At 40.6% G+C, this 27,860-nt stretch overlaps 1 protein-coding gene across 5 annotated transcripts; it reads right to left on the bottom strand.

Annotated features, from left to right (window-relative positions):
* Nucleotides 1-12: 12 nt before the first annotated feature.
* Nucleotides 13-25,261, bottom strand: OTUD4 (OTU deubiquitinase 4). Of its 5 annotated transcripts, XM_083861546.1 has the most exons (22): nt 25,103-25,260; nt 23,461-23,544; nt 20,507-20,557; nt 20,103-20,149; nt 18,243-18,315; nt 17,703-17,784; nt 17,327-17,471; nt 15,333-15,390; nt 14,828-14,945; nt 14,534-14,598; nt 12,720-12,820; nt 11,330-11,454; nt 11,032-11,212; nt 10,302-10,467; nt 9,378-9,495; nt 7,642-7,697; nt 6,934-7,092; nt 6,278-6,416; nt 5,192-5,271; nt 5,002-5,116; nt 4,290-4,330; nt 13-2,695 (listed from the first exon to the last, which is right to left on the bottom strand). In XM_083861546.1, the coding sequence occupies exons 1-22, from the start codon at nt 25,187-25,189 to the stop codon at nt 1,469-1,471; spliced, it is 3,318 nt and encodes a 1,105-aa protein (XP_083717672.1). In that variant the 5' UTR covers nt 25,190-25,260; the 3' UTR covers nt 13-1,468. The 5 variants fall into 5 exon arrangements, with proteins under 5 accessions (XP_083717672.1, XP_083717670.1, XP_083717673.1 ...); XM_083861544.1 differs by having other exon boundaries at nt 5,002-5,271; nt 25,103-25,261; XM_083861547.1 differs by having other exon boundaries at nt 5,002-5,271; nt 7,009-7,092; nt 25,103-25,261.
* Nucleotides 25,262-27,860: the final 2,599 nt, after the last annotated feature.

The raw sequence follows: 27,860 nt of genomic DNA, 5'->3' as shown, positions 1-27,860 counted from the left end.
CATTTAATGCCATTGCAACAGGTTTAAATACATAAATATAATTTAGAAAGCAAGTGAAAAGACAAAACATTTATTTTAATTAGGGTTTTTTATACATAGCATGCATCTGAAAACAAACTCTTTATCATGTAACTATCACTCTGGTTTCCGCACCAAGGGTGTGCAATCTCAGACACAATGAATGGGTACCATCACCTACACTACTGTATATAGAGATATAAAAATATACACAACAGTTCAATTTTACAGAGCAACAGAGCTGAGTGAATACTGTGCACACTGCACTCTCCGAGCCTGGACAGCTGAACATCCAGACTGCAAAGGCAACGGGAACACTGCGGAGATCGTAACCGGGCTCAGAAGAAACAGCATCAGAACTCTGACACAGTGTAAAAATATAAGGCAGAAGCCACTTTCTTCTGAATTGTAGGGAAGAGCAGAGCACACTGAGACCCTCCATTCTTGCTTTTAAAAGTAGTTCCAGCAAGGAGTTGTACATGCAAAACATCAACAGTGCAACAACAAAAGAATACTGAACAGTAGCTCAATCGTACAAACTTAAAAAAACGTAACACGTACTTTATGCATCTCCTCACAAAATATCTAGGATTTGTCAGTGCATTAGTGTTAAAGTGGCATTAAAAAAACTTCTGCTATTATAACAGATGCAGAATTATCTTGGAAATGCATAGCATCTACATTTTTATTGTCTTTGTAATTATTCAGTTGGCATAGGCACCATTCTAGTCACACCAGCATTAAGAAGAACTCATGGTGGAAACAGCCATTCTTATCAGTTCACACACAGGTATTCTTGACTGCTTGTCTTGATTTTGATTTCAACAAATAAATGCTTTTTAAAATTCAAAAATATACCCTATGATTATGAAAAGAACTATATACAACATACCTAAGACACAGGGTTAGCTGGCTGCCGTACGTGTAACACACAAGAGAAACATTCAAGTTTGACAGATATTTTTTTCTTTTTGAGATGAAAGGCCTTTGGGTTGGAAGCATATCAGAGACAACAGTGCAGTAGGCTGAGAATTCCTTTAGCTCAGTTCAGAACTAAGGCATTGTATGATAAAATATACATTTATATTTGGTGCAATGTTACTGTCAATTTTAGAATCTAGATCACATCAAATGCTGTCATTTGTCACTCTAGTAAACACACATACCCATCTTCTATCACCAACGCAAACCTTTTGGGGAAAAAAATTATCAAACACTAAACCTAATTTTTTTTTTCTAATTTGACATTGAAGAAAAACTGCTAAGCCAAACAAACTCTAGAATCCCCCCAAAAACCCTATGGTAGGACTTGATATCCTCCTAGTTTTTACTTGCCAAAAATTAGCCAAAAATTAACTTATCATTGAACTTTACTAAAAAGAAATTAAGATTTTAAACTGCTACTTCAAATTACTTTTTGCTTCTTAAACTTTCCAATTATCTACTCATTTTATGCTTGCTGCCCCCTCTGATTATCTCCCAGTGCTGCCCTTCTCCTGTCATTCCTATATGGCTGTCCTCTAAAGTTTCTCTGATACTGGTAGCCGTCATCTCTGCTTCTGCTGGGTGGTCCTTTCCAGGCCTCCTCGTTTCTTTGGAACTGGTATCCTCCCCTGCTGGAATAACCCCTGTCAGGTCTGGGCCTTCTGCCTCCTCCATAAGTCTGGTTATAGAACTGCTTGGATCTGCCACTCCTCAGCATGTCAGAAACCTCAGTGTCGTCTTCAGAGCTCTCTTCCCTCGTTCTCGGGGCCCTGTTTTCCGTCTGCACGCTCCCAGGACCCTTGGACTCTCTCCCTTTAGCAGGCTTCTCCTTCCTGCCAGGAGTGCTGGGTTTCAGTTCATTTTTGGGAGGTTCTGCCAGCAGGGGCTGCGTGCCGGGCCCCGCTGTCGGCCTCTCCGAGCCCTGTGTCTGTGGAGGGCGATGCTGCTGCCCAGCTGCTTTCTGCTTAGGAGCGGCCGCAGGACAGGTCTGCTCCAGCTGAGGTGCCCTGGCTGAAGTGTCTTTTGGGGTCCCTGCAGCAGCCACTGGGAACGGGACGGTGTTGGAGCTGCTGCCACTGCTGGTCTTCTGGAGCTGCTCTCCACAGTTCACTCCAGGAACTGCAGGGCTGCATTCCTTCCCCACGTACATGTTGGCAGAGGTGCCCACTGCGGCCTCTTTGTCTTCAGGCGACAAGACAACATTAGGTCTCGCTACTGAATTCTCAATGAAGCCCTGAACTGGGTACCCATACCAGAAGTGAGGAAAGAAAGGAGGTGCTATGGGAACGGCTCCCAGAAAGTGATTGTGTCCAAATGGTGGCTGCGGGAACATGTTCTTCCCCCTCAGGGACTCCTCATAGTTCGCGTGAAGAGCTTGCGCTGGATTCTCCGGTTCGACACAGACCTGTCCTTGACTTTCTGTCACCTGAGCTGAAGGTATGATCAGAGGCAGTGATGGAGATCTGTCAACCTGTGGAATCTGACCATTGGACCTGGCCTCAGTCTGGACAGCAAAGTGCCTGTTTGGTCGTGCAGTTTCATTTTCGTTCTGAGTGGGAGCAGCCTCCTGGAACCAGGGGTTGTGTGGATACACAGGAAGGGACACGTTTGGGTACATTCTACAAGCAGCTAAATAGGCCTGGTGCAGGGGGTACAGGTAAGAATGGGGTGCCCACATGGGACAACTGTATGCCTGCAAGACAGCAGGGAAAAAAAATTAAAAATCAGTTATTTGGTCTTTTGAATGTTCAGAGACATAAAAGCACACCAGTCTTTTACCATTTTGAAACAGTTAATTATAGGAGATAAAAGTTGATTTTCTTTACAGTGACTGCCCTCAATTCTAAATCCTACAACTCTAGGATGGTAGTCTTTTCTTTTCCTTCCAAATGCAGTTGAAATGGGCAACAGTTATGACCAATAAGAAAACTTAGTGACAACACGCTCTAGCTATGTGTTTGAAAAGAAACATTTCAAACTCGTTTTCCAGAATCACACTTACTAATTGCCAATTTCTTCTACTAGACCTCACTTTACAAAAGCCACAACACTGAAGCTGTCCACCTCAGGTGGTGACCCTTCCCTCTTCTTGGCCTCCACTTTAATGAACTGACTCTGTAGAAACAGTCCCTGGATCAAACCATCCTGAAAAGCCTAGGCAGACCTCTTTTGCAGGAGCCCCTTCCCTCTCAATGTGCAGTGGAAGGGTGTGGGCACCAGCAGGGAACAGAGCAGCAGACAGACAAAGCAGAAGGTATTCCCCGGGCCTGCTGTGACACCAGCAGAGCAGCACAGCCACTAGAACGCGGGCTGGGACCAGCAGATGGTGCTGAAGCACCAGAAGGACAGGCTAGATCCTAAATAATCCACAGCAGCAGTAAGGAGAGTCCCAAGCATGTCAGCTTTGGAAAATCACACTGTTTAAATGCATTGTGGTGACACTTGCTAGTTAACGACTTACAGATTTCCTATTAAGCACAGAGACTTCTATTAGGCAAAGGTATCAAATTTACATTGGAAATTGTGCTGAAAATTCCCTCTTTCCATGCCCAGACATGAAAGAATATTGTTGCTATGGCCTAAGTTTGATGAAATAAGCCCAAGAGCTCTCAGCACCTTCCCCCAAGTCGTTTGCCCGACACAAGGAGTAAGAAGGTAAAAAACAAGCATTTTTATGTGCAGAAGGGAGAAATAAAGCAAACAACTACTCCTTGCCAAGCAATGGAGAATGTTGGGATTTGGCTGAGCCTCTTCTCCAACCACACTCAGAGATTTGCACCACATTTACACATACACTACTGTAATTATTGAAAAGTGAAAATACTGTTATCACTAACCTGAGCAAAAAGGACAGACATGCAGGTTACTTAAGGGAGTGTCCCCAGGGAAAGATTTTGGGATCTGTAGTGCAGTGGCTTTGCCAGTACACAGCCAGGGCTGCAGTCTGAGGGCATTTTCTCATTCCCTAGGTATGTCATCCAAAATAAGCATCTTCACACTCACAATTTATCTGGGACTTTGTAAAGCACAATTCACTGGCTGTGCAGCCACAGTTGGAAGCCAGTAATTCTCCCTATACTGTTGACATGAATTTAATTTCTGCTGACTTGAACTGCACTGTGGACGAATGCTGGAATCCCAGTTAACAGAACACAAAATAATAAAGTACCTCAAACTGAAAGATGGACTTTAAGTGTGCAGTTGCAGCAACAAAACTTCTGCACTCCAAGTTCCAACAAGGGATTTTTACAACAAACATGAAAACATAAGTAAGTTTGAAGACTTACCTTCACACCAAGATTGAAGAAAAATCTAAGAATATTCTTATCTACAAAAAAAGAACAAAAGTATTTATGAAGACCTAAAATATTTCATTTGACACAAAAACTGCATAAAGTTCCATTTCAGTAGAGAACACTGGTATTAAAGCATTGCTTGCATGTCTTCCATTGATTAGCTGGGGATTTTTTTTTTTTGCCCAAGTAAGATATTTAGAACACAACAGCAGTTTAAATTTCAGTTTTAACAGACTGTGAACTTGTTTTTAAAAGAAACAGTTAACTAAACAAATATTACTGCGCAGTCAGACATGAGATGTTCTTTATGGGCATACCTTGCATTCATAATATACCAAAACCTTTATTTTCCCAGATCAGTTAGGAAATGCTCAACAGCTTCCAAGCTTTTAAATGACACGAGCAGTTCTGCAAAGATAATTCTTGACATGCACAAAACCTCCAGTTATGGTGGGGCAAGCTAAGAACCACAAAATGATCCAGATTTCCAGGTGTGACCACCTGAAACAGTCCCAATGTTGGCAATGCAAACTGAAGAGTTACAATTCTTTTCAATATTCTCTCCCGCATCTTAAATCACAGAATGACAACTATGGGATCTTTTGACAAAGAATGACAACAGGACCAAAAAAAGTTGTGTTTATCTACATTTTAAGAAAAGAAGATTTATTAGGAAAAATGGTGTAAAATTCAGACTTCTCACCTTTAGGTAAGTCTTCCCCAGTACTGCACAGGGAGTAAGGAGGTGCAACGGCTCTTTCTCCCTTTTCATTAAAAGGGAATCCAGGGTATAATGGATCCTGGTAGGGATTCAGAGTCTGAGGCAAAGGCATTAAAGGCTGGTTAACTGCTTGTAGCCACACAGGAACTCCAGCACCTGAAGCAGATGTTACCTGAGCCTGTGATACAATAGAGTCAGGTCCCGTTGCTGGTCCTGGCATCAGTGAAGAAGCAGGTATTTGGGTTGGAATACCTAGAGGGAAGAAACCCAACATATATACATATATATATATATAAAACTAGAACAGGTATCAATGCATATCTATATATATGTATAAATAGATAAAATAATCACAAACCAAATACATCAGAAAAGCAGGATTCATAATGCAGAGAACAGTTTTCAGAAAGAATGAAACAAGTAAGCGAAGCCTTCCAGATATATCTAAACTGATCCTATGTTTCTTTTTAAAATTATGAATGCCAGAATGAAATAGGAAGGAGGAAAAAATGGGGGAACTGTAACCTTTATGTAAATCCCTTAAGTTCTTATTCTGACTAGTCATTTAGAGTCAGCTCTGAATCTGAGCTTAGATCAACTCAGCTCCACACCTTCTGTCATAGTCACAGTCCTGTCTCAGTTGACTGTGTCTGTCTCATGTGAACAAAGCAGGCTGATTTGAAAGCTGGTTCTTGTACAGAAACAGCATTGTGAGAGAAAATGCAGCACCTGATCTACTGAGCACTATTGATTCCAAGCTAACTCCACAGACCACAAGATATGCATAGTACACAGAAACCCATTACACTGGCTTTGCAGCTCAGGTCGAAATGGATCTCATTAGTTCCAGACATACAAGCCCCAAGCCAAGTCCTCAGTCAACCAAGGAGCCTATTACTACATGGAACACAGAGCACAAACACTTACCAGGTTTCAACAGGCTAACAATATGTTCTACATTAAGCAGATCCTCAAAACTCAATGCTATCCCACTCAAGAGGAAAAATGGCCAATTAACTACACAACCCCCTTATACCTTCAGGTTGGGAGTCAAGCAAACTGTAATACAGGCAATCAAAGACCTGTTAGAACTCTCACTAGCTTTCAGCAGTGAGAAACTACATTCCTATGAATGCCTGCCTTTGGAGTGTGAAATTATACGAGACAGTGTCTCCTGGGTGCATCTTCAACTTTGTAAGAGAATTTAAGCATTTTCCAGGGTTAGTGATTTCTGATTAATGTTAATATTTCTGCAAACCTGCTGGTCCATATGTTGCTGGCTCACTTGGCCAAGCTGGCACAATGGCTGGTACAGAAGGCACTGCTGGAGGTAAATGCACCTCAGAGAAGACTGGAGAGGGTGTCGGAGTCACGCTGGGCAAGCACTCGGTCAGGTTCTGCAAGAACAAACAAATCTAAATCCCATCATGGCTGGTGACCCTGATGACTCAGTCTTATCCAGACTACCACCATCCCCACAGGGAAGTACTAACTAGGAACATACCCCAAGAGACCTGAGCTCCATCACTCTGTGGAGAGCTCTGCTCTGAGCTCTGTCCAGCCATGCCTGTACCACAGAGCCGTCAGTGCTGGAACCACCTCCTCAAGACTTACATTTAAGTATCTCCCACCCAAAAGAAAAGCCACCCTCACAAGCAATTAGCAATAACCTCAGAGAAACCTGAAAAGGAAAAGCTAAAAAATTTAAAGAGAAAAGCACAGTTACCTTGGTAGAAAGATATGAAATAACCCATCTCTCAGAAAAGAATAGATACACTTTTACTTTTCTACCAAGGGTTGTCCTTTTACAATGTTTATGCTGGACATAACAAATTCCTAACTGTAAATATGTTATTTTAGCATTATCACCATAGAAATGAGTGTGTAATTAAAAGCCAGTACTGTAATACATACGTGGCTGTGATGAAGCTCCCCTTTGTCTGAAGTCTCCTGACTGGAAAACTTTGAAATCAAACAAACATTTCTTACTTGCTCAGCAAGAATCGTAGAATCTGTTTTTACTTGTTCCAAAGGAGATGAAGCTTTTGGATAACTCTCATCTTGACTATTCTTCTAAAGTAAAGTTAGAAACAATATACACAGCTAGTCTAATAATACAATTAACTTTACAAAGAGTTATTCACAAACAGTAAACCACACTCCATACAAAGTGGGCTAAGCACCCATCACATATTATACTAGTATGACATTTTGCTCATTGAAAGGACAGCAAAGGTTAAAAGCCAACAAGAGGCCATGAATCTTCACTGAACTTCAGAGCTCATGGTCTGTTAGCACAATAACTATTAGCAAACATCAAGTCTTCTGTGGTCCCATTACACTGAAAGTACAGACTGTACTAAGCAATTACAAATCCAGATTCATAAGTGCTCTCGATAGCCCAGGTTTGAGGACTCCGATTGCAGAGAAAGACTAAGTATAGGTTACAGGGCTGAGGAAAGCTGACAGAAATACAAGCCTCCAGCCTTAGGAGTATTTCACTAAAAGCTGTAAAGCAGCAGCAGCAGCAATCATAGCTCTAAAGGCAGCTATTGCTCTGCTAATCATGTATCAGAGAAGCAATAACATTAAAAAAAAATTTGGTCTTTTCTTTAAGATTACCTCAGATGAATTTGGCTCAAGCTTCTGACTTAAGTGGATCTGCCTGGAATTTGACTCTGCAACACCAAACATAACCTAGTAAATGAACCATTACACCACTTATGGCTATCACAACTTAAGCCAGTTAGTTTGTCTTTCCAAAATTAAACTTTTAAAACCAAACCTATACCTTAATATATATTACTTCAGAAAACTTAAGTTTATATTTTTACCAAAGATCAAAGCATCCTAAAACAAACAGTTGTTCAGGCAGTAACCGAGCAACTACATCAACCTGGTTTCTCCAAGCTCTGCAGTTCTTTACAGATGTCTGGAAACTATTTCAGTGATGCTTGGGGAAAGCAGAAATGAGATGCAGCTGTCCCTTTAAATATATTCATCCTAAATTGCTCCTAATGAAACAGAAGTTTGTACTTGGCTTAAAGTGAAAGTGCTCTGGTTGGCATTTTCATATTCAAGTGTTATGATAACAGAAGCTCAAAGGTCTTGTCTACTTTTGACTGAGTAAAAACAGTTTAGAATATTGCAGTGAATTAAAAGATCTCAAAAAGTTTTCAGACTGCTGCACGAAGTGTCATTTCCCAGGCACCAGCAAACGCTTTGGTGGTGATGACAGTGTTAAAAAACTGTCATGACATAATAAGATCTGAACAAGTTCTTCACATTCTGGCTCACATTCAGACCTGGCTACCACTGCTTGTCAATCAAACTCATGCCCAGATTATCAATAGTAAATAGAGACTTTTTAAAAGCTTGTCATATACTCTGTCACAACTAGACGGCAGTATAAATGGAAACAGTATTGATTTTGAGAGTAACTGCCAAATCCCCAAGCAGCAACAGGAATCCCTAAACACTCAGAAGGAAGTACACTTGATTCCCATAGGATTGTTAACCTAGTTTCACAAGGGGCAACACAATCCAGAGCGTCACAAAAAGCAGAGAAAGCTGGACATGCTATGCCCTTCAGCCAAATCCATCATAACACTGGAGTTTTTACTTTCTCTCCAGCTTTCTCTATGTGAGCACTCCTTAAAAAGCATGAACATTCCTTAAAAAATTCCTTTGCAAGTAGCAGAGATTTACTAACTACCTCCTCCTGGCACCTACAGCTTTCATCTATTACTGCCATGTTCCACTTCTTCACAGAAGAGGAAAAGCTTTAAATCCATGAAGAGCAGCTAGTGTTGTAACTGACTGGGGGGAGGGAGAAAACCCAAACAAAAATTTGACCAGGTGACAGCGCTTTCTACTGTAAACATGTTTGTTTTTCCAGCCCTTCTGTACACCATCTTCTCCCCTTCCTGTACCATGGTATGCTAACTCTTAACCATGCCATAGTGAATACTTTTACCTGCTTTTCTCATAAATGACTCTTAAGGCTCCTTCCACTGGCACTTTCTGCCACACATTCTAGAATTTCAAAAGGATCTAATTTAGGGTAGCTCTGATAAGTCTTTTAGTTTTTCTCATTTCTGTTCCCATTTACTACAAATATCCCAGCCAGGAGTCTACTCTCTCAGCCACATTCACAAAGCAGGGAAATGTATTTTCTTCACAAACCACACCCTTGCTACCTCCAGCCCAGTTTGGTACTGCTACTTAGGATAACTTTTCCCTCATTTCCTAAACAGATGCCCCATCTTGAACAAATTCTGAGGCTGGTAACAAAACCAAGCAAACAAACCAAACAACAACAACAAAAAAATCCATTATCTAAACCCATTTAGTTTTACCTTTCTCCTGCTCCTCCACCTCTGCTGTCCACTTGCTGTTTCTTCTTTCACTATTCAAGAACTTTTTCTGGTTTACATTATCCACAGTCTGTGTAGCAGCCTGACAGACTGACTGGTTCTGAAGAAGTTGACAAAAGCAGAAATATCACTTTATGTAATCAGTCCAGTGACACTTTACCATCATCTGCTATGATACTATTACGCCTTCATGACCAACAATATTTATGTCTGTGACAGGCAGAAAAGGGAAGGGGGGAGTCTGGCTCAGTATCCTGCAGATTCACCCACTCTTTCTCATTCATTGCTACATTTTGCCAAGTGCCCTTAAGAGCATTCATGTCACTAGCTGACATGACAAAATCTGTTTCACTCAGACAATGAATCACATCCTCCTGCAGGTGAGCAAATACAGCAAACTGTTACTGCTCAGGGGGAGAGACCAACTTCTGTCCCTAAGGCTTCAGTCTTTCACCTAGTCCTTCTTCCCAGCCTTGTTTCTGTTTGCCCTAGGATTTAAACCCAAAAAGCCCCACACATCTCTAGAACAAACCTATGTGGAGAGTAGCTCTTTACCCACAGGATCTGCTCACTTTCCTGATGTACTGAGACTCCCACCCACTTTCATTAAAATTGTATTAATAGAATGATCTCTCCAAAATCCTACAGCTACAGATGCTCATGTGTCTGCCATATTTACAAGCCTAAAGCACTGTGTGGTGGGTGTTCAAGGATAAACTACTATGTGTATTTTCTTATCTTTAACATGTTATAGATACCTGTACTTCTAATTACAAAATGAGTGCAAAATAAATATCCCTAATTTTTGGATTGCAATGTGATTTGAGGACAGCAAACCAATGGCTAATGGAAGGCTGACAGACAAGTATGGACAGTGCACTGTTAATTACAAGGAACAGAGCCTACATTGCAAAGAGCAGGAAAAGCTTGTTCATCCCGCTGCTGGATCTCATAGAGGGAACGAGACTCCTCTATGGCCTGCTTCTCCCTGCGCTCCTCCGGAGACAGCCCGAAGTAGTTACAGTCCCGGCTGCCGTGGCTCAGCTCCTCAGCTCGCTCGCGCTCCGCCTTCCTGTGCGGGGAAAAGGAAACACTGTCACTTGGACTAGGACATGCCCCATCAAACCCACCGCAAACTCGTGGGCAAGGAGGAAGGAAGAAGATGCAGTGATGGAAATAGAAGCTCTGCTGCTGCAGCAGCCCAAGGAATCAAAAAGTCACTACCAACAAAGGCAGGCAAAACGCTCTTCTCATACTGCTTTCAAGTGGTAAGTCAGAACACAATGCAGTCTCCTATGAGAGGTTCAGTAAAAGCTGAGGGAAAATCTTAGCCATGCCCAAGAAGCACTTGCAACATTATTTCAGCCCCAACCAAAAAGAAACTACAACAAAACCCACACTAATATACACTTCCTAAGACAAAAACGTGGCTTTGTAGGCAGTTTTGGCCATGCAAAAAAAAACCACCAAAAAATTCCCAAGCCTATGTGTATTCTTAAGGACTTGGGACACTTCCTAAGAATTCAATGGCAATGTACTTCAAAACAGTACGCTGGAAGCATCTGAAGCAAGCATCTGGGCTCCCAGAAGCCCAGTCAAGAGTTTGAGCCAGGGAAGATGCTGTTTGCAGTTTTACCTTGCAGACTGGGAAGGACTCCTGCCCGGAGCTTTTTGCTCAGTTGAGGTCTGATGAGGTTGGGGCCCAGAACACAAGAACTGGTGCTGTCTGGTTCCCACAGTATGCTGCAGTCGAGGAGGTAGTGCTGACTGGGGTTTGATTGACTTGCTCTGATTCTTTGGCCCTCTGCACTCTGCATCTGTGATAACAACATGAAAACAGGTAAGACTTTTGTTTTCATCATTTTTTTTAAGCTTTTTGGGACAAAACATATGACAAAGAAGATTCTGCCACACAAAGACAGGTAGAGTCCTACCAGGCTGAGCATTCTGCCCCCACGTTGGGTAAAACTTTTTTATCTTCTTCCCTGGCACAGTGTTCCAGCCCTCCATAGGAGAGGTCTGTGGAAGAGGTTTAAGGCTCTTCAGTGAGACAGCATGCCTACAAAACAAGGAATTATGGAGGGAATAATATCTTAAAAGACCAGACTGAGGCTTGCATAAATTAATACCACATGTTAACTTATACTGATCTTTCCATTTTTGAGAACATTGCATTCAAAGTCCTTTGGTTTTACAATTCAAGCAATGTGTAGAACAGCAAAGACTTTTTTTTTTCCTTTTTACATAAAAGTGGTAAGTTGACACAAACTTATCCAGTAAAGAATGATCAGCCATTTGTGAAGTGTCCATTGTAATGTCTTCAGGGCAGACAGAAAAAGAGAATGGTCACAAAAAGCAATGTACTTAGATAAAAGCAATATACTTAGACAAATTTATTGCACACTGCTATAGGTGACAAGATGGAAAGATGTTACATTGATGGTGTACATCCCCAGAACAATTCCTGCCTTTTTAAGTGAGGATGCTGTAGGATGGTCCAAGCCACTGTTTACATTATTTGAAAGGCAGACGTTCAAACAAGTTAAACTCCAATTTAAAAAGGGTTCTAACTCCAAGATAATCTTCATATCTTGAAATATGTTTTTTTTTTTTTAATGGAGATCAAATGAGATTAATGGGCATCCTTCTCATTTACCTTGATTGAAAGTGTTTCCTCCTCCCAAACTACAATCAATGTGGGGATTTTTGACCCAGAAGTTACAGGGCTTAGAGCGGAGCTCGGGATGTCTCAAACTGCTCTCTCCCTGCCTCCTCCCCGCCAAAACACCCCAATAAACAAAAAAACCCCACCCCATACAACCAAAACCATCAAATCCACAACTTTAAACACTTCTTTGTCCCAGGTAGGGCAAAGATGATGCTGATCTAAACAGCAACTTGGCACTCTCTGTATGAAATCAGGCAGAGCTACCAGAGGAGCTCGGTGCTTTAATGGACCTTTCAATATGAAAAGCTTGTCACAAATCTACCATCTAATTATTAACTACAAGCAAAACCTTACTAGAATGGTGTCAATCTGTTTAGGATTGAATCTTGTGCACAAAAATAAAACTAAAATGCTATTAATGTAGTTACTGTTCTACTCTGCAAGTAATACCCAGACTACTTGGAACTACAGAAAGAAGTATGAAGTGATAATAAATTTTTCCTTTTTTTTCAATAGTATGCTGTTTTTTAACAAATTTGTGGTAGTACTGCTCCAAGTAAAGAAGCAGATACATTTCAGGGGCTGAAGTTAACTCTGAACCAAAGTAATGCTTTGTTCAGTTCAGTGCTCCCTTCCAAAAGAGATTAAGCACTCACTTTGCTCCAAGCTCTTCTACAAATACAACAACTGGCCCATTCTCTGAAAAAACTTCTTGAATATGGGCATTATAAAATTTCCCATTATGGTCTAAGCGCACCTGTAAAGAACAAGAGTAAGAAAAAAAACGTGGATTAGCTCCAAAGATGACTGTGAGAGGAGGTAACTCTTTAAAATATCAACAATGTTAGAATCAGAACTTTTCCTCTAGGCAACAGAACACCTGAGAAATATACATCACAGTTCAGTAAATGAATCAAAAACGAATCTGCAATCCCGACTGCTTCTTCAAAAAGAAATAAAAATACTATTAAAACAAACACACTCACAACACTAAACAAGCAGCCCACAAAGAAACAGCTTGCTGGGGAACACTACTTAATGAAATATGCTTTTCCAAACCACATGAGAAAGTTAAAAGCAATCAGCGCAGCCAGGCTTTTCAGCTTTACTGAAAACACTCTCTCTCACAATAAAACTCAAAGCTTTTCCCTATTAAAATCCACTTCACTTCAGTGAAATGTAGTCTAATTAGGAACATAATAAACACCAATTACTTCAGGAGTTATTCTTCAGAAGGTTTTTTTAAGAACAACCAAAAGAAGTTCTTTAGACACGATCATAGTTACTTGTTACATAGTTACTTGTCTGACTGACATTCCATGTTCTTAAAATACCTCTGTTGAATAAAAAATAAATTTCTTTACGTTTCACTACAGTATTTGGCTTTACAGTTATATTAATTTGGTCAACTCTAATTTTCATTATTCACTTCATGTTTTGTTCCCACGTTTTTTAACTATAAATTTACTGTCTATACATATATAATTTGACAGAGAGAATATGTTATTTACCAGACTGTTTTCTCCTAATATCTGTACTCTTCAATAAATACCACAAATGACAGCCTTAGGGCCTTAAATGCAAATTTTAAGCTGGTACTATTAAGCAAAAATAATCAACTCACCATTAGGTTGGTTTGGTTTGGGGGGATCGAGGGCTTGTGGCTCTGTGGGGTATTTTGTGGTTGGGGTATTTTTTAGGTTTAAAGATGTGTTTTCCCCGCAGTTTAGTCACTAGAGTTGATTCCATTACACAAATAAAAAAGCCCAAACTGAAAGAGCCCCTGTGCTTCATGATTACCCCAACTGAATTTAATATTAATAGTAATATTCTATCATTAACCCTAATAACTTTAATAGATGGTCAAATGTCCTAAAAAGAAACACATATAGTTGAGTACCACCAGTTTCATTAACACACTTAGGAAGACTAATCTACAAATTGAAAATTTAATGGCAAACCCTGCTTCTTCTTAAATAGCAACACTTAATACAAATCTTAGCAGAATTTGAAAACCAGTTGAAGAACACACTTGCAACACCTTGAGAAGAAGTACTGCCCAAGACTTCAGGATCTGCAGTAACTAAAGCAAGCTGTACTTCATTACTTCAATGTACTGAGATTTTATCAAAGCCAATATACAAAGAGTAATCTCTATCTCCAGTGTCAAACATAAATACGTGGATCTACAGTTCCATGATTAACGTTGAGGCTCCCAGTCATCTTAATACATATACTCTTGAAGTTAACCTTGTGGTTTTTTAATGGAGCAAAATTGCACAGATCAGCTGTATGTGTGTTGTAAGTCATGAATGCTGCCAACAATCAAAGAGCAAGTATATCCTCAGTTGAAGACACAAGCCAAGAGTATTTATAAAGCAGCAATATCAAAATAGTTAACAAAGAGGGAAAATGGGCATCTTGAGCAAAATGTTAATGTGTCTATAAACTACGATTCAATATTACTTACTTGACATTTATCTCCAATGGAGTATTGCATGCCAGCAGCAATAGAGAAATCTTGTTTTTGCTGATCTGTAAATACAGAAGCAGTAACACACTGTTAGTTTAAATATACCAAAAGGATTACTTTCTTGATGCAGGAAAAATGCCAACCAGGTGTTCAGGCCCTAAATCTGCCCTCTGACCCATGTAAGGAAAACCAAACTAAACCCCAACTGCCACTTGCATCAGTTCTTCAGGAAAGCTTCACTTCACACACAGCTTTGCAAAAGCCGCAACTTTGAAGGATTCTGTTTCTCACCCCATTTGGATCGGAGCCAAACATCGTATTCAACGTTTCTGTAAACCAAGGGATCCAGCGATTTCAGAACCTTTTTAGGCAACACCAGCGAGTTGGGATTCCCATTGCTCTCAAGGTGCTGCATGGAACAGAACAAAGTGATAAATGGTCAACTACACAGACATGTCCAGTTCTGCATTTTTTAATCACAGTGCTCAAGCCTTGTACTGAAACACAGAAATGCTGAAAATACATAGAGCATACAGAGCTTTGGGAAAAAAAAAATAATTAAATGGTTCTTTTAACCACACCAGAAGAAATCTAAGAACTAAGCAGCACTAAAAAGTACACTATCCACCTCTGAGCACATCAAAAATATACACATGACTTTCCTAAGAGACAGGTAGCTTTTAGGATATTACATGTTAGGAAAGCTATTAACTGAAGAGTCTTTCATGAACATTAAATACTAAAAAAATATAGCCGAGTACAAGTTATTAGAAAATAAGTCTCAGTGGATAAATACCTTGTTGCCAGAAAGAGATTTCATTCCATTTGTATCACAAACTGTTGTAGCTTTACTCCTGTAATAGGACACAGACAAGTCAGGTTTTCATAATGAATTACAGCATTACTTAGGCCTGAAAATCAGGTAAGACACATCTAAAAGGGGATAAAAATAGTGACACTACCATTCTCTGTATGTTTTCCTGACAGTAAGCATATCATAAAATATCTTTTGAAGTGAAAAAGCTGTCTAAAATAAAAACTGGCTTTTTCACTTACTTTGATAAAGAAATAAGATTTTGGGCTTAAGTACAAGTTTTAGGAAGTCCATCTCATGTGTGCTTTGTTGTCACTTAAAAAAAAAAAAGAAAGCAAGGGATGGAAGACCAGAGAAACGAAAGTTCTCTTAAAAGTTTTGCAACTATATGAGGAAAACATTGCAAAAGTAGACAAAAAAAAAAAAAAAAAAAAAAAAAAAAAAAAAAAACCACAAAAGTCAAAACCAAAACCTACTCCGTTAGTTAACTTGCATCAGGCACTCTAATTTGCTCTTATTTTCTACACCTGACATCACTGGAAAAATACTTTCCACAGAGAAAGTCCCAAGTATTTTTCCTACAACAGTTGTACACGAGTCTCATCATTAACTTCTCCCAAAACTATTGCACTTAATAACAACATAATTGAGAAGTTTATATTTATAAAATGAAAAGTATCTTCTGGAAAGCTAGCTGATGAAACATGCTGAAGTCAACTTCTTTAAGACAAGCAAAAGATTTAGGACTTCATAAACTCAGCAAAGTGTCTGTAATTTGTGTTAACTGGGTCAAGAGTCACATACACACACACCAGCCCCTGCATTACAGGACATATGGTTTAAATCAAAAACATTGAGTTCCACAGTCTCCAGTGAGCATATGACCTTATTTCCAATGGTGCTAAGGTTACCAGGACATTTTCTTAGGAATCCCAAAGATACAAGGTAAGGCTACTGCATTTGCATCCCAGGAAAGCTCCAAGAACAGAAAGGAATCAAAGATTTCCATTAGCTGACATTTAGCTATAATAATTGTTTCCTGAGGCAGAAATACTTCATATTTTAATTGGCAACATTCCCTAGTATTTCTTTTCCAAACACAAAAATAAGCTAATCCCTTTCCCAGAATTTTTTTTTCTGTGATCATTTCCTTCATCTTCCTTTCTGATTTTTCCACCTGTGGGAGAAACCAGCTCCCAACAGCTCAAAGAACTTCTCCCACATGCCAGAGAGAGCCCTAGGGGAGGACTGCAACAATCAGTGGGAAGAGGGGACATGATCCACTGATGCAGCATCATCTCCACAGTTTCAGTGGAATTTCATACAAGCCAGAGTTAAGAACCCTATTAAACAGAAGAAAACCTGCCAATGCCTAAGAGCAAAAATGGCACTGTGAATGACTGACTGTGCAAAAAGGGTCAGGTCAAAATCTCAAAGCTTGCTAGAGGAGCATCCAGCAAAAAGAGTATTAATCCATTTCTTTATGATCAAGATCAAAATGGAGCAAGTTATATCTACCTGTATTGTCTCCACTAGCTTCACCTCAAGCAAGTATTCCAGCCCCCAGATGTGGAAGCCACACAAGTTGGATCAGATTCCTGTAACTCTACTCAGCTGCAGAGTAAGCCAAGTCATTCTCACAGAGTCTGTGGTGCCAGACTGGCACACTGACAGCTCTCCCAGGGAATTCTGCTACTCTAAACAGGAAGAGGCACATGTTGCAATGGCAATAATCCATTATGTAAAGAGACTCAAAGCTAGACTGCAGGAAGAACAGAGGAAAGCCAGAAGGCTGTCCTCAGGTAAGTGAAGATTACACATTGCATTCTTTCACACTTCCAATCCTACTTCTTCGTGCTTCTTTTCTTAGTAAATTTAAAATGTTTTCAACCCTGACTGTTGGATTCTACTACACACCAGAAATTCAGACAACTCATTTAACACGTGTTCACAGGCAACTTTTCAATTTCATTTACCTGTAGTTGTCATCTTCCGAATCCGAAGCGGACACTTCACTGCTCCCATTACTTTCCTCTGCCACACCAACAGCACTGAGCTCTGCCATGATTTTCTTTACATCCATATCAAACACCTTCTCATAGAGCAACTCGTACAGCAGAGCTGGGGGAGAGGAAGAGAAAATGGAAGAGCAAAATCAATTACCAACTCAATCAGTTTTTATTCCAGCATTTCAGATGGTAATCATACAGGCATTGACAACTCCAACTGTGAACCAAGCTACTGAAAATGACCATAATAAACTTCCATACAGAGCCTCTTCCTGAAACCTAACACTGATAGCTTTAAGGTTTTTGGTAAAAATATGTTTTTAACTAACAGCTTAATACTTACACTGGCACAGAGCAGCCTTCTCTGCATACTCTATGGGATACACAATATCATAGTGGTTTCCATTTGAGAAGCACAGCAATACCTATTAAAGAGATCACACGGATATTTTAGGCTTTACATCTCACTTGGTTGTTCATAAGCACTACCTTTAAATTCCATTTAAGGCACCTATGGACTTTGTTATCTCTCAGGATCTCAATGTATCAATAAAACAATCAAAATGCTTAGCAGGTATCTTTTAAATCAAACAGAATTTTAACGAAAGCCAAAAAAAAATTAAGACACAGGTTAGTGCCTGAAAATTGATTTTTACAGAGTAAGTTAGTAGGATATATGCCACACCCTAAATACATCTCATCTACTTAAAAATAAGTGCTACATGTATTAACAGCACAGCTGCCTTAAACATGTACAAAATAAACTGCTAAAATTGAATTCTCAGAACATTTCATTGTGTTGAATAATAAAAGCCACATGCAACCACTTGCTATTTATAAAGTATATTCAGCCTGTCACAATTGCCATATTTTTTTAATATACCTTATCAGAAAAGCCATTTTCAGTTACACGTGAAGGAGAAGCATTTGGCTCCTGGTATATTATGAAATCTTTCCTGGGGGAAAAAAAAAAAAAAAGTAGCAGTTAAGAATTTATTTTAAAAGCAGTATCAATAAAAATTTGAGCACTGAAGTCAAATTCAAGGAAGATACATAACGACAGAAAACACCTAGTGGTTTCTCTGCTGTAATCAATCTCTATCATGATTTTAAACTTAAATATTTTCTCTCTCTCCCTTCCATCCATAATGTTCTCTTAGAGTTCTTTGCTTAACAACATGTCACTTCCTTCAACTTTCTCACATAGGCAAAAGTGTTATCAGTCTTGCGAAATAATTGATTATATTCACAGTTTCTGGATTAAAAAAAAAAAAAAAACAAACCCACAACAACTTTTTACAATTACTCAGAAAAAGCAATTCTGAGAGGAAAAAGAAGACCCACCCCCTTCAGGGAGGAAAGAAAAAGTTACTAGATAACCAACCTATATTTGTGAGAGGTCTGAGGAGTGAAAGTGAAATCAAACCAATTTGTACAGAATTTCTATCCTATGGCTGAAAAGTCACTTATTGGAACAGAGCAGGAAATTCTTATTTCCCTTAGCTCTCCCAGCAAGCAAGAAAGGGAGCAACTCTTTTCCCCTACCTCCACCACTATTCCTACTTTTCCCTGAGGCTCTAAATTGCCTTTTCAATAGCAGCCTGTCTTCCCAAAACAAGCACTGCAATAACCACTCCTGCGTGTTCACCTCTGCAGTGAAATACCACATAAGAGTTGCATCTGTGCCACAAAACCCTCCTGAAGCCTTCAACAGAAATTTTAAAAAACCCACCATTATCAACCAGGATTTGTCTCTATTCATTTATCAACTGTGGCCCTGGATATTAGTGTGGCATGGCTGCAAAATAAACTACTCCTATTTATGAGAATACATTTCTCATGGCCAGAAATACAACAGATCATGACCATCCCGTTTCTGATGTGATTAAGCATCCAATTCTTCTGACTTAAATTGAGTTACACCCCTCTACAACCCGGCTCAGTGTAACCATCAGACCTTCTCACTAAGCCTCTTGAGCCAAGCTTTGCTCTGACTTTCAGCTCAGTCCTCCCCCATCGCTGCAGGACACACAGCTCTGAGCTGGCCCACTCACCTCACAAAATGCAAAGGTAGAATTCCATGCCACTTCCCACACAGAGCACTCAAAGTGCCCAAAGGTAATGTTTAACTAGTTTGATTCTTCACTCTTACCAGCTATCTCGTCCACAGACATTAGACATAGACATTAACTTACAGTAAACATTTTGAAATTCTGAATTTTTAATGAGTTTATAAACAGTAGACAGTGAAGATGCTGTGGATTAGTCACTCCCTTGCACAATAATTAGAATGCAGTTATAAATATTCAGCACATTGCTTCTCACTGCTTTGTGAAGAAATTTTTAGTATATAGGCAATGAACACAGCTCACATATGAGCAACAGGGTTAGTACTAAAGCCTTGGTGAGAAACAGGAAGAAAAGCAATTTTAACAGAAAAATTAGGATATTAAAATGAACAAAATACAAACTGTATGAGATTACCCACAACTGGCTGTGCAGGTGAGATACATGGCATTATTGCAAACCTGTACTCACATTCCAGATTAAATGTCATTTTCTAAACTCACTTTTCTATTTTTATTTAATCCCTTGACAGCTGCAATTTTCAAATATATTTATAATTTTACAGAAGACTATGGTCTGACATGGTACAACATAATTCTCTCTTTGCTGTTCCAACTCGTTTACTAACAAAACAACAGAAATTATCTCAGTAAAGCATACTGAAAGGTTTTCTTACTTGTACATAAGAGAAAGGGCACTTATTTCTACTTGTCCAACCCATTCCTGTATTGAAAACAAAAGAAAACAAAGTTCAAACAAATACACAATTATACCTCCTCATAAGCAGATCAAGAGACATAAGAAATCATTGTTGAAAATAAAATATACAAACACTGAATCTGGAGTTCAGCAAGACATAAAAGAACATTTCCCCAATGTAGAGAGTACATAGATAAAGTGTAGTAGAGAGTACATACATAAAACACAGTGTAGTAGAGAGTACATACATAAAACTATACATTCACATAATTCAAAGACCTCCTAAGCTCAATCAAAAACACTTCAGAGGGAAAAAAAATCCAATTAGCCATCAATTTCAACAAAAGTACTTACTTTCTATAATAAATCTAGTTTACATACCTGTGGATTTTCCAAACTTTTTAAATAATCTTCAAATGGCCCCTCTATGAACTGTATTAACAAAAAACAAAAACAAAAACAAATTTAAAAAAAACAACAAAAAACACAGCAGTAATTAGTAATTTTTAGTAGTGCAGCATATGGAATCCCCAACCTGTGACCCACTGTACCAATGAAATGTACCACTGAAAATGGAAGTTTCCCCCGCCCTCAAAAAGCTTACAACCTAAATAAACCCATATAAACCTATATAAAGGGATGTCAAGATGAAGGAATGAACAGGCAAACACAGAGGAGGTTTGCCTTGCAGAAAATAATCACATAAACAGCTTTCAAAATATCACACAAGTCAAAATAAACCAAACAAACGCCCCCAAAAAAGACACTCAGCAGTCAAATGGGGAATCTGGAAGAAAACAAAGTTGATGTCATGTAGATGTTTCTGGGCAATTCATCTCAGGCATGCAGAGCATCACTGAAGAGAGGAATTGCAGACTTGAATTCAAATATCTTGTTAAGTAAACAGCAATGGACAATCAGCAACAGGAGTCACATTTCCGTAGTATGGAAGCAGTGGTAAGAAATGGTGCAGCCAACTCAAACAGCACTTTTTCCTCTGTTCTCTATCATCTCAAACTGCTTTTACTTTCAGCAAAGGATGCAAACAATCAGGCCACACTTCAAGTGCCAGCCCAAGAAAGTGATCCTCAACTGCACTCCCCAACACACACGAGGAGGCCAAATTCACATTTGCCAAGAGCAGAGAAAGATGCTGCAGTAGTTGACACATCTTAACTTCAAAGTGTCTCAGCCACACTGGCCACAGAGAGGCTGATTTAAAAATTGCTCTTTTGTCACAATCTGCTTGATTCACTTGAAATAAAGATCCACAGAGGTGCAAACTGAGAAGGGAATCCCCTTATGATCTTGAGCTACAAGCTGGATGGCCTCTTTACCCACAGTGATTAAGAAAAAAGACAGTAAAAGAGAACTGCATGGAGTAGTGAGATTGGAAGTTCTGCTTTAGCCACTTGGAAGTGAAAAGAACTAACAAGCCTGGCCCAAATTTTTAATTTAGATAGAAGCAATTGGGTGTGAAGTTAGAAAAGGTGGATCTGCCAAACACGATCATAGACAGCAGTTACTTTTTATGTCAAAATTAAATGACCCGAAGATAATGCACAAAGGAAGGACACCAGGAAGTTCTCATAGGAAACTGAAGAGTTAGAGAATGAATGTAACACAGCAGTAATTCAAGATAACACTTCAAGAAAGGCTGAGGATGGAAATGAAGATGGTGGCTACACTCCTGAAATCTTGGTTATAACAGTATCAGTGAAAAGAAAGACACAAATTCAAGCTGAAATTATTACAATAAACAGAGGGAAGAGGAACTTCAGGAAGCACCAACATGTCAATAGAGAATAACTACAGAGGAGGCAGCAAATGTATGGCTGAACCAGGAGATTAGAGAGAGAGGCATTTGTTGTTTGGGTTTTTTAGAGCGATAACAGTGGTGTATTCCAGACAAAAACCACAAAGCAGAGTGAGAGGCAGCAAAGGAAATCAGCAGAGCTGAAACAAGGTACCCGAGGGAGGAAGAATACTGGGAAATGAAAACAAATATGAAACACCTAACTCTCACAAGAAACTTTTAAAAAAACAGACATTTCAGAAGGACAGCAAAGATGGACAGAGGACAGGTCATACCTTGGGATAATGTCTGAGGGGGGAAAAAAAGAGCACTGGGACCAGGAGTTTGGATGAGAGAGACCAAAACAATACTAAAACCAGCTAGGGCTAACAAAGCAGGGATGGGGAAAAAGCATACACTTAAGAGTCAAAAAGGACATGGAATTTATGGAATTTCAAAACTCTACACAGTAGAATGAGAGAACAGAACTAGAGAAGCAGATATTGCAGTGAGTAATTCTGGAAAGCAAGGGATTAAAAAGTCAGCAGTGAAAAAAATGAAGTAAGGAGAGAGACATCCAAGAGTAAGAAACAACTGGAAGGAGTCAAGTCAGAGCAGCATTGTTCCAGGGAGCTCTGCTGCATTTTATATCATTAATTCCTGATAACTTCCACATTTATGTGATCACTCACATTTGAGCTGAGGGTACTAGGTCAGAAATTACAGCACAAAGACACACCCTTATTCCTGCTTTCCTTCCCTTCCCTATGTCAGTGCATACCTAAAACAGTCTTTGTATTTTGGGTCTGGGTAAATTTAGAACAGAAAAAGAGAGTAATAATCTTCTAGTAGCAAATCCTTACACAGACCCACTCCCTTTTTGTCTGCCCTGGAAATCAGGTAACAGCATATACACTGGAACCCATACAAACACAAACAGAAGCACCATTATTGATTAATGCTCTTTTTAAAAGGAAGAAAAAAAGAAATTTGTAATGTTAACACTGACAGCATTGACCAAGTATAATGAGTATCAAAATATTTTACATCCATGGTTGATAAAAAGCTTAGTTACAGATGTTTAAAGAAAAAAACCTACAGTGTCAATGTATAAAAAACTGCAGACCCTGAAAAAAATTCACTAATCTCATCAGTCAAATCCCTTATATACTGGAAAAGCAATTAATTAGCACAACAAGAACATTTTATGACTTTTATTAAAGTAGGCATTATACTAAACTAAAATCCAGATTATAGTAGCTTCACTAGAGACTACTGAAGATTAAGTTTGCATTTCTTTCTTCACGAGCCTTAAAAACTTCCCCCACACCACATCACTCCAGTCCAAGGAGTACACAAGTCTCTCCTGGCTTATGAAAATGAGTTACCACCACATAAGTGCAAATTAATTAAAATAGCACCAACTGGTATTTAGCTATGATGAATATTGCCACAAACACAGGGAGGTGCAGAATATGCCAAAGTGGAAGGAATAAAGTAACTTCTCTAAAATACTGACAAAGAAAACGGGAATACTTACTGCTTCAAATTTTTCCCTATTTTTCCGAAGATAATCTACACAAGCCATCCTAACATCAATGTGCCGAGACTGAGAGTGCAACACCTACAAAGGGAGAAAGAGAACAAGGTGACATTGGATCTCAGGAGTTTTGATGACAGGCCACAAATAATTAATGACTGCTGTCTAAATACAGGCTTGGAAATACTCTAGTTTTATTTTTAAGAATATTTAATATGCATATTCATTCAGCAGCAACATCTTCAGGCAAGTGAAATCTCAATTACTTAATAAAAAATTAAGTAACTGCAGAATTCACAGGTTTGCTAAATTCAAACCTTCAATTTTATGAGGATTTACGAAGCAAATGAATTGCATTTATTGTTAATCTTTAACTGCCTCCTTTGTAAAGGACTTCAGTAATTGAAGGAAGTTACAGCAGGAATGGATGAGGAAGTCACCTACCAAGATGCATTCATTCAAACAAAATCCAACCAAGTCTCACAGTGCATGTTTACCTTCCCTTCAAAAGGCCTGTTGCCCAAACACTTTTTTGGAAACCAGGAATTCGGTTCCTAGTATGACACTTGCATTCTAAATCCCGTTCAAATCTCTACTGGAAAACTATTACTTCATCACGGGTTCCAAGTTATCTCAGTACAACGTAGGGAAGTTCCAGACAATTTAAGCTGCAGTGTCTCTTGCAGTCCTTACACACCGCCCTCAAAATGAATCACTTCCAAATTCAGTTTTTTCGAATGAAGAGTACAGAAATGAAACCAAATTTGCACAAATTTGCAGATAAACACTTAATAGGTCTGAATTAAAGATCTTGTTTTCTTAGCAGTCATTTCCAACCTAAATGTTTCCATAATAAGAATGGGATGTTAAAAATGTAACAGCTGAAAAAAGTTCTATCAACAGTGGAGTGTAAGAGAAACTTTCTATGTATTTAATTAAAAAGTCAGAATAGCTATATATATATTACATATACATATATTCCTTTGAGATAAAAAAAAAAAAAATATCCACTTCCAAACACTAGTGTTTGCTTGCCTGAACTTATCAATTCAGCGGGGAAAGGATTTTTTTTTTTTTTTTTTAAGTTATCTGGGTATAATTAGCACAGGAATCTGGGTTCCCACAACCAGAAGCACCAGAGCTCCCACTGCTGTTTGCTTGCACTTAAGACAAGATGACGCTGTCGCTTTTTTCCTTTAACACTAACACTGAAATGGGGGAGGGGAATTCAACAGGAAGAACAGAAAATAAATTACTCGCTTTCTCTAATTTTGTAGTCAGCTAATTAGCAAAACTAAGAACGTGGCTTTTCAGCTCTTTCCACTAAATTCCTTTTCCTAGACAAACTCATAGCCAGCAGCTGTATTCCTATCTTGAGATCTTACACTGAAAAAAGCTCTGAGGAGGCGGTGGAAGGTCAGAACAGATAAGGGTTTCTGGGTGGCAGGAGGCAGCTGTACACACGTAACTTCACTCACCTCGCAAGGTGGAAATTATTTTAACAAAGTCACGGTTTCCCCTGGGACACGACTGCACAACCTTAACCTATACCTGTCTGCGTTTTAACTCTAATAACCGCCCACTAATGAGATCCACTTCCCAAGCCTTCGTGAGAAGGAGCTTTGTTTATGTAACCGGTTACCTGCTCGGCCACAGCCCTGAAGAGGCAGGACCCATCCTTGGCCACTTTCTTCCTGTACAAGCCCTGAGATCGCAGGTAGCGGTCCATGGAGGTGTCCCCGGGGGCGTCCCCGCCGCTGCCGGGATGGCTGTGCTCCCCTCCGCCGGCCCTGCCCGCCGCATCCATGTTCACCGCGGGGCCCGCCGCACCCCTCCTAGTCCCACATGGCCGGGAGCGGCCAAGGCGCGGCTCCGGGGCCGGGCGCAGGTGCGGCGGCCGGAGCGGGAACGGGAGCGGCAGGAAGAGCGGCAGCCGGCTTCACGTCGTCCACTCGCATGTGGGGAGCGCCGAGAGCAGCGGCAAAGTTTCCTGCGCGGCCCGGCGCGGCGGCCCCGTGGCTGGCGCGGCTCCCCGGCCGGGGCGGAGGGCCCGGGGCGGCCCCGGCGGGTCCCGGTGCCGCGGGGAGCGGGCGGGTCCCGGGCGCGCTGCCGGCCTAAGGGCGGAAAACAAAAGGGAAAGGAAGGACACGTGCGGCCCGCCGGGAGGGAGGGAGAGAGAGGGAGGGGAGGGCGCAAACAGGAGCGTAACCTGGCGCTTATTTTCACTTTCAGCCCGGGCGCTGCTGGGAGCCGTAGTCCCGGAGGAGGAGGAGGCAGCGGGAGGAGGCGGAGGCAGCGCCCGGGGCCGGGCTGTCAGCCCCGCTCCCGGCAGGATCGGTTCATTCCTTCTCAGCTTTACAATCACCACGGGGGAGGAGGAGGTTGGCCAAAAACGCAACCCAAGCCGGCGGTGTGCGCTCGCAGCCCGCAAAGCCAATGTGTCCTGGCTGCATCCAAAGCAGCGTGGGCAGCAGGGAAAGGGGGGATTCCCACCCCTCGACTCCCCTCCGCCGGGACCCCACCTGGAATACCGTGTCCAGCTCTGGGGCCCCCAGCACAAGGAGGACACGGAACGGCTGGAGCAAGTCCAGAGGAGGCCACGAAGTTGATAATGGGACTGGGGCACCTCCCCTACAAAGACAGGCTGAGAAGGTTTGGGCTGTTCAGCCTGGGGAAGGGAAGGCTGCATGGAAATCCTACAGCAAACCTTCAGTATCTGAAGGAGACCTAAAAGGAAGCAGGGGAGGGACTCGGAACTGTGGTGCTGGGACAAGAAATAACAGGTTCAAACTCAGAGGGTGGAAATTTAGGTTAGCCCTTAGGAAGAAACTCTCCACTGTGAGAGTGGTGAGACACTGGCACAGGTTTCCCAGGGAGGCTGTGGATGCCCCATCCCTGGAAGTGTTCAAGGCCAGGCTGGATAAGGCCTTGGGCAATCCGGTCTAGGGGAAGGTGTCCCTGCACAGGGAAGTGCAGTTGGGACTAGATGAGCTTTAATGTCCATTCCAACCCCTACACAGTCAATGATTTTATCTGAAACCAAATCCACAGGATGTGGGGTTTGTGTGTTTAGTCAGGCTTTGTTTGGTTTGGGGTTCCCCCCGCAACAGATGAGATTGTAAGATTACTGTTTAACTACATCCACTTGCAGGAAAGAAGATGAAAATAAAACAGAGATAGTAAAAGAGGGCGTAATTAAAAATGGATTTTAAAAAGCCATAGCCATTCAACACTTTTAGTGTATTACTTCTCTTGTATGCCACTCTTAGTTGTAAGAAGCCTGAACATTGGTATCACCATTGCATGACTAAATTTTGCTTGGTATTATAAACAGGATTTAGAAGGTTTTGATGCACAAAATGTGACAAGAAAGGATGCTCTTCAAACTTGTGAGGCAACTTGAATGCAAACCCTGACTTTTACTTTCAGCTGACAGTAATAAGCCTAGGGAGGGTGGTGACTTGAGATCCTTAGATGACAATAATAATAATAATAATAATAATAATAATAAGTAACTTATTTAATCAACACAAGTTGCAAGCCAGCCCAAGTCTAGTGCTCCACCAGCTCCTTACAAGCAGCTTCACACCATCTTTCCTAACAGAAGCTCAGGTTTGCCAGAAAGGAGCAAGAAACAAATGCCAGTTCCCGGGATCTCTGTAGACAAGGAGAACAGAAAGTGAAAGAAGTGAAAGCAAAGCTCTACCCGCAGCCAAACCTCCAAGACACAGTGAGGTCCTGAGGCAGCACTAGGGGATGGATGTTTTAGACAAGGAAGGGGATAAAAATACCAGCAAGGGGCTGGAGGGAAAGCTCCAACTTCTCCCCAGAAGATGGGAAAGGTCATCTAACAAGACTGACCTATAAACAGTTGCTGCCACTGACTCACTATCACACTCACTCAAGGAATTCAGGGCAGCAGAGTCCCGCATGTGAGAGCTGCTTCTTCTGTAGGTAAAAGTGATTTGGAAAGATGCTTTTGAGACCTATCAAACTGGTGTCCACTTACAGAGTTTCTTAGGAATATCCTATTTCCTCCTCACTCTATTTGTCATGTTTAGAGGCAGAACTATGCTAATATTTAACAAATCTGTCTTCTCATATATTTCAGCCTTTTGTCATTGTGATTCTAAAGGCTGGCGAGGGGAAGGGCAAGTGCCTTTCATCACATCTGTTAGACTCAAGAATGCCTATACACACCAGGCCATTCAGTATGTGACAGGATGTAAATGTGGTTCTGATAAGTGAATACACAGAAAATTAGAACATTAAAGTCGTCTAGTTGTCGGTGTTCAAAAATTCTGCTCTCCCTGCAATCAGCTCCTGAAGCTGATTCAAGTGATGATGACCCACAGAGTTTTTTCCAAGCGCTGCTATACAAGAATCAATCCATTTCTAAA

Source organism: Zosterops lateralis (genome assembly GCF_965231275.1).
Source record: "Zosterops lateralis genome assembly, chromosome: 5".
Lineage (NCBI taxonomy): Eukaryota > Metazoa > Chordata > Aves > Passeriformes > Zosteropidae > Zosterops > Zosterops lateralis.
This window is presented reverse-complemented; position numbering and strand designations above follow the sequence as displayed.

What these genes read in the sequence shown, in the direction of transcription:
- OTUD4 (XM_083861544.1), bottom strand. Translation starts at nt 25,189, where the DNA reads ATGGACCGCTACCTGCGATCTCAGGGCTTGTACAGGAAGAAAGTGGCC. An exon ending in GCCCTTTCTCTTATGTACAA is followed by an intron (nt 18,316 to 20,102) that starts GTAAGAAAACCT and finishes TTTTTCCCCCAG; the next exon opens with GAAAGATTTCATAATATACC. An exon ending in AAAATGGCTTTTCTGATAAG is followed by an intron (nt 17,785 to 18,242) that starts GTATATTAAAAA and finishes TCTCTTTAATAG; the next exon opens with GTATTGCTGTGCTTCTCAAA.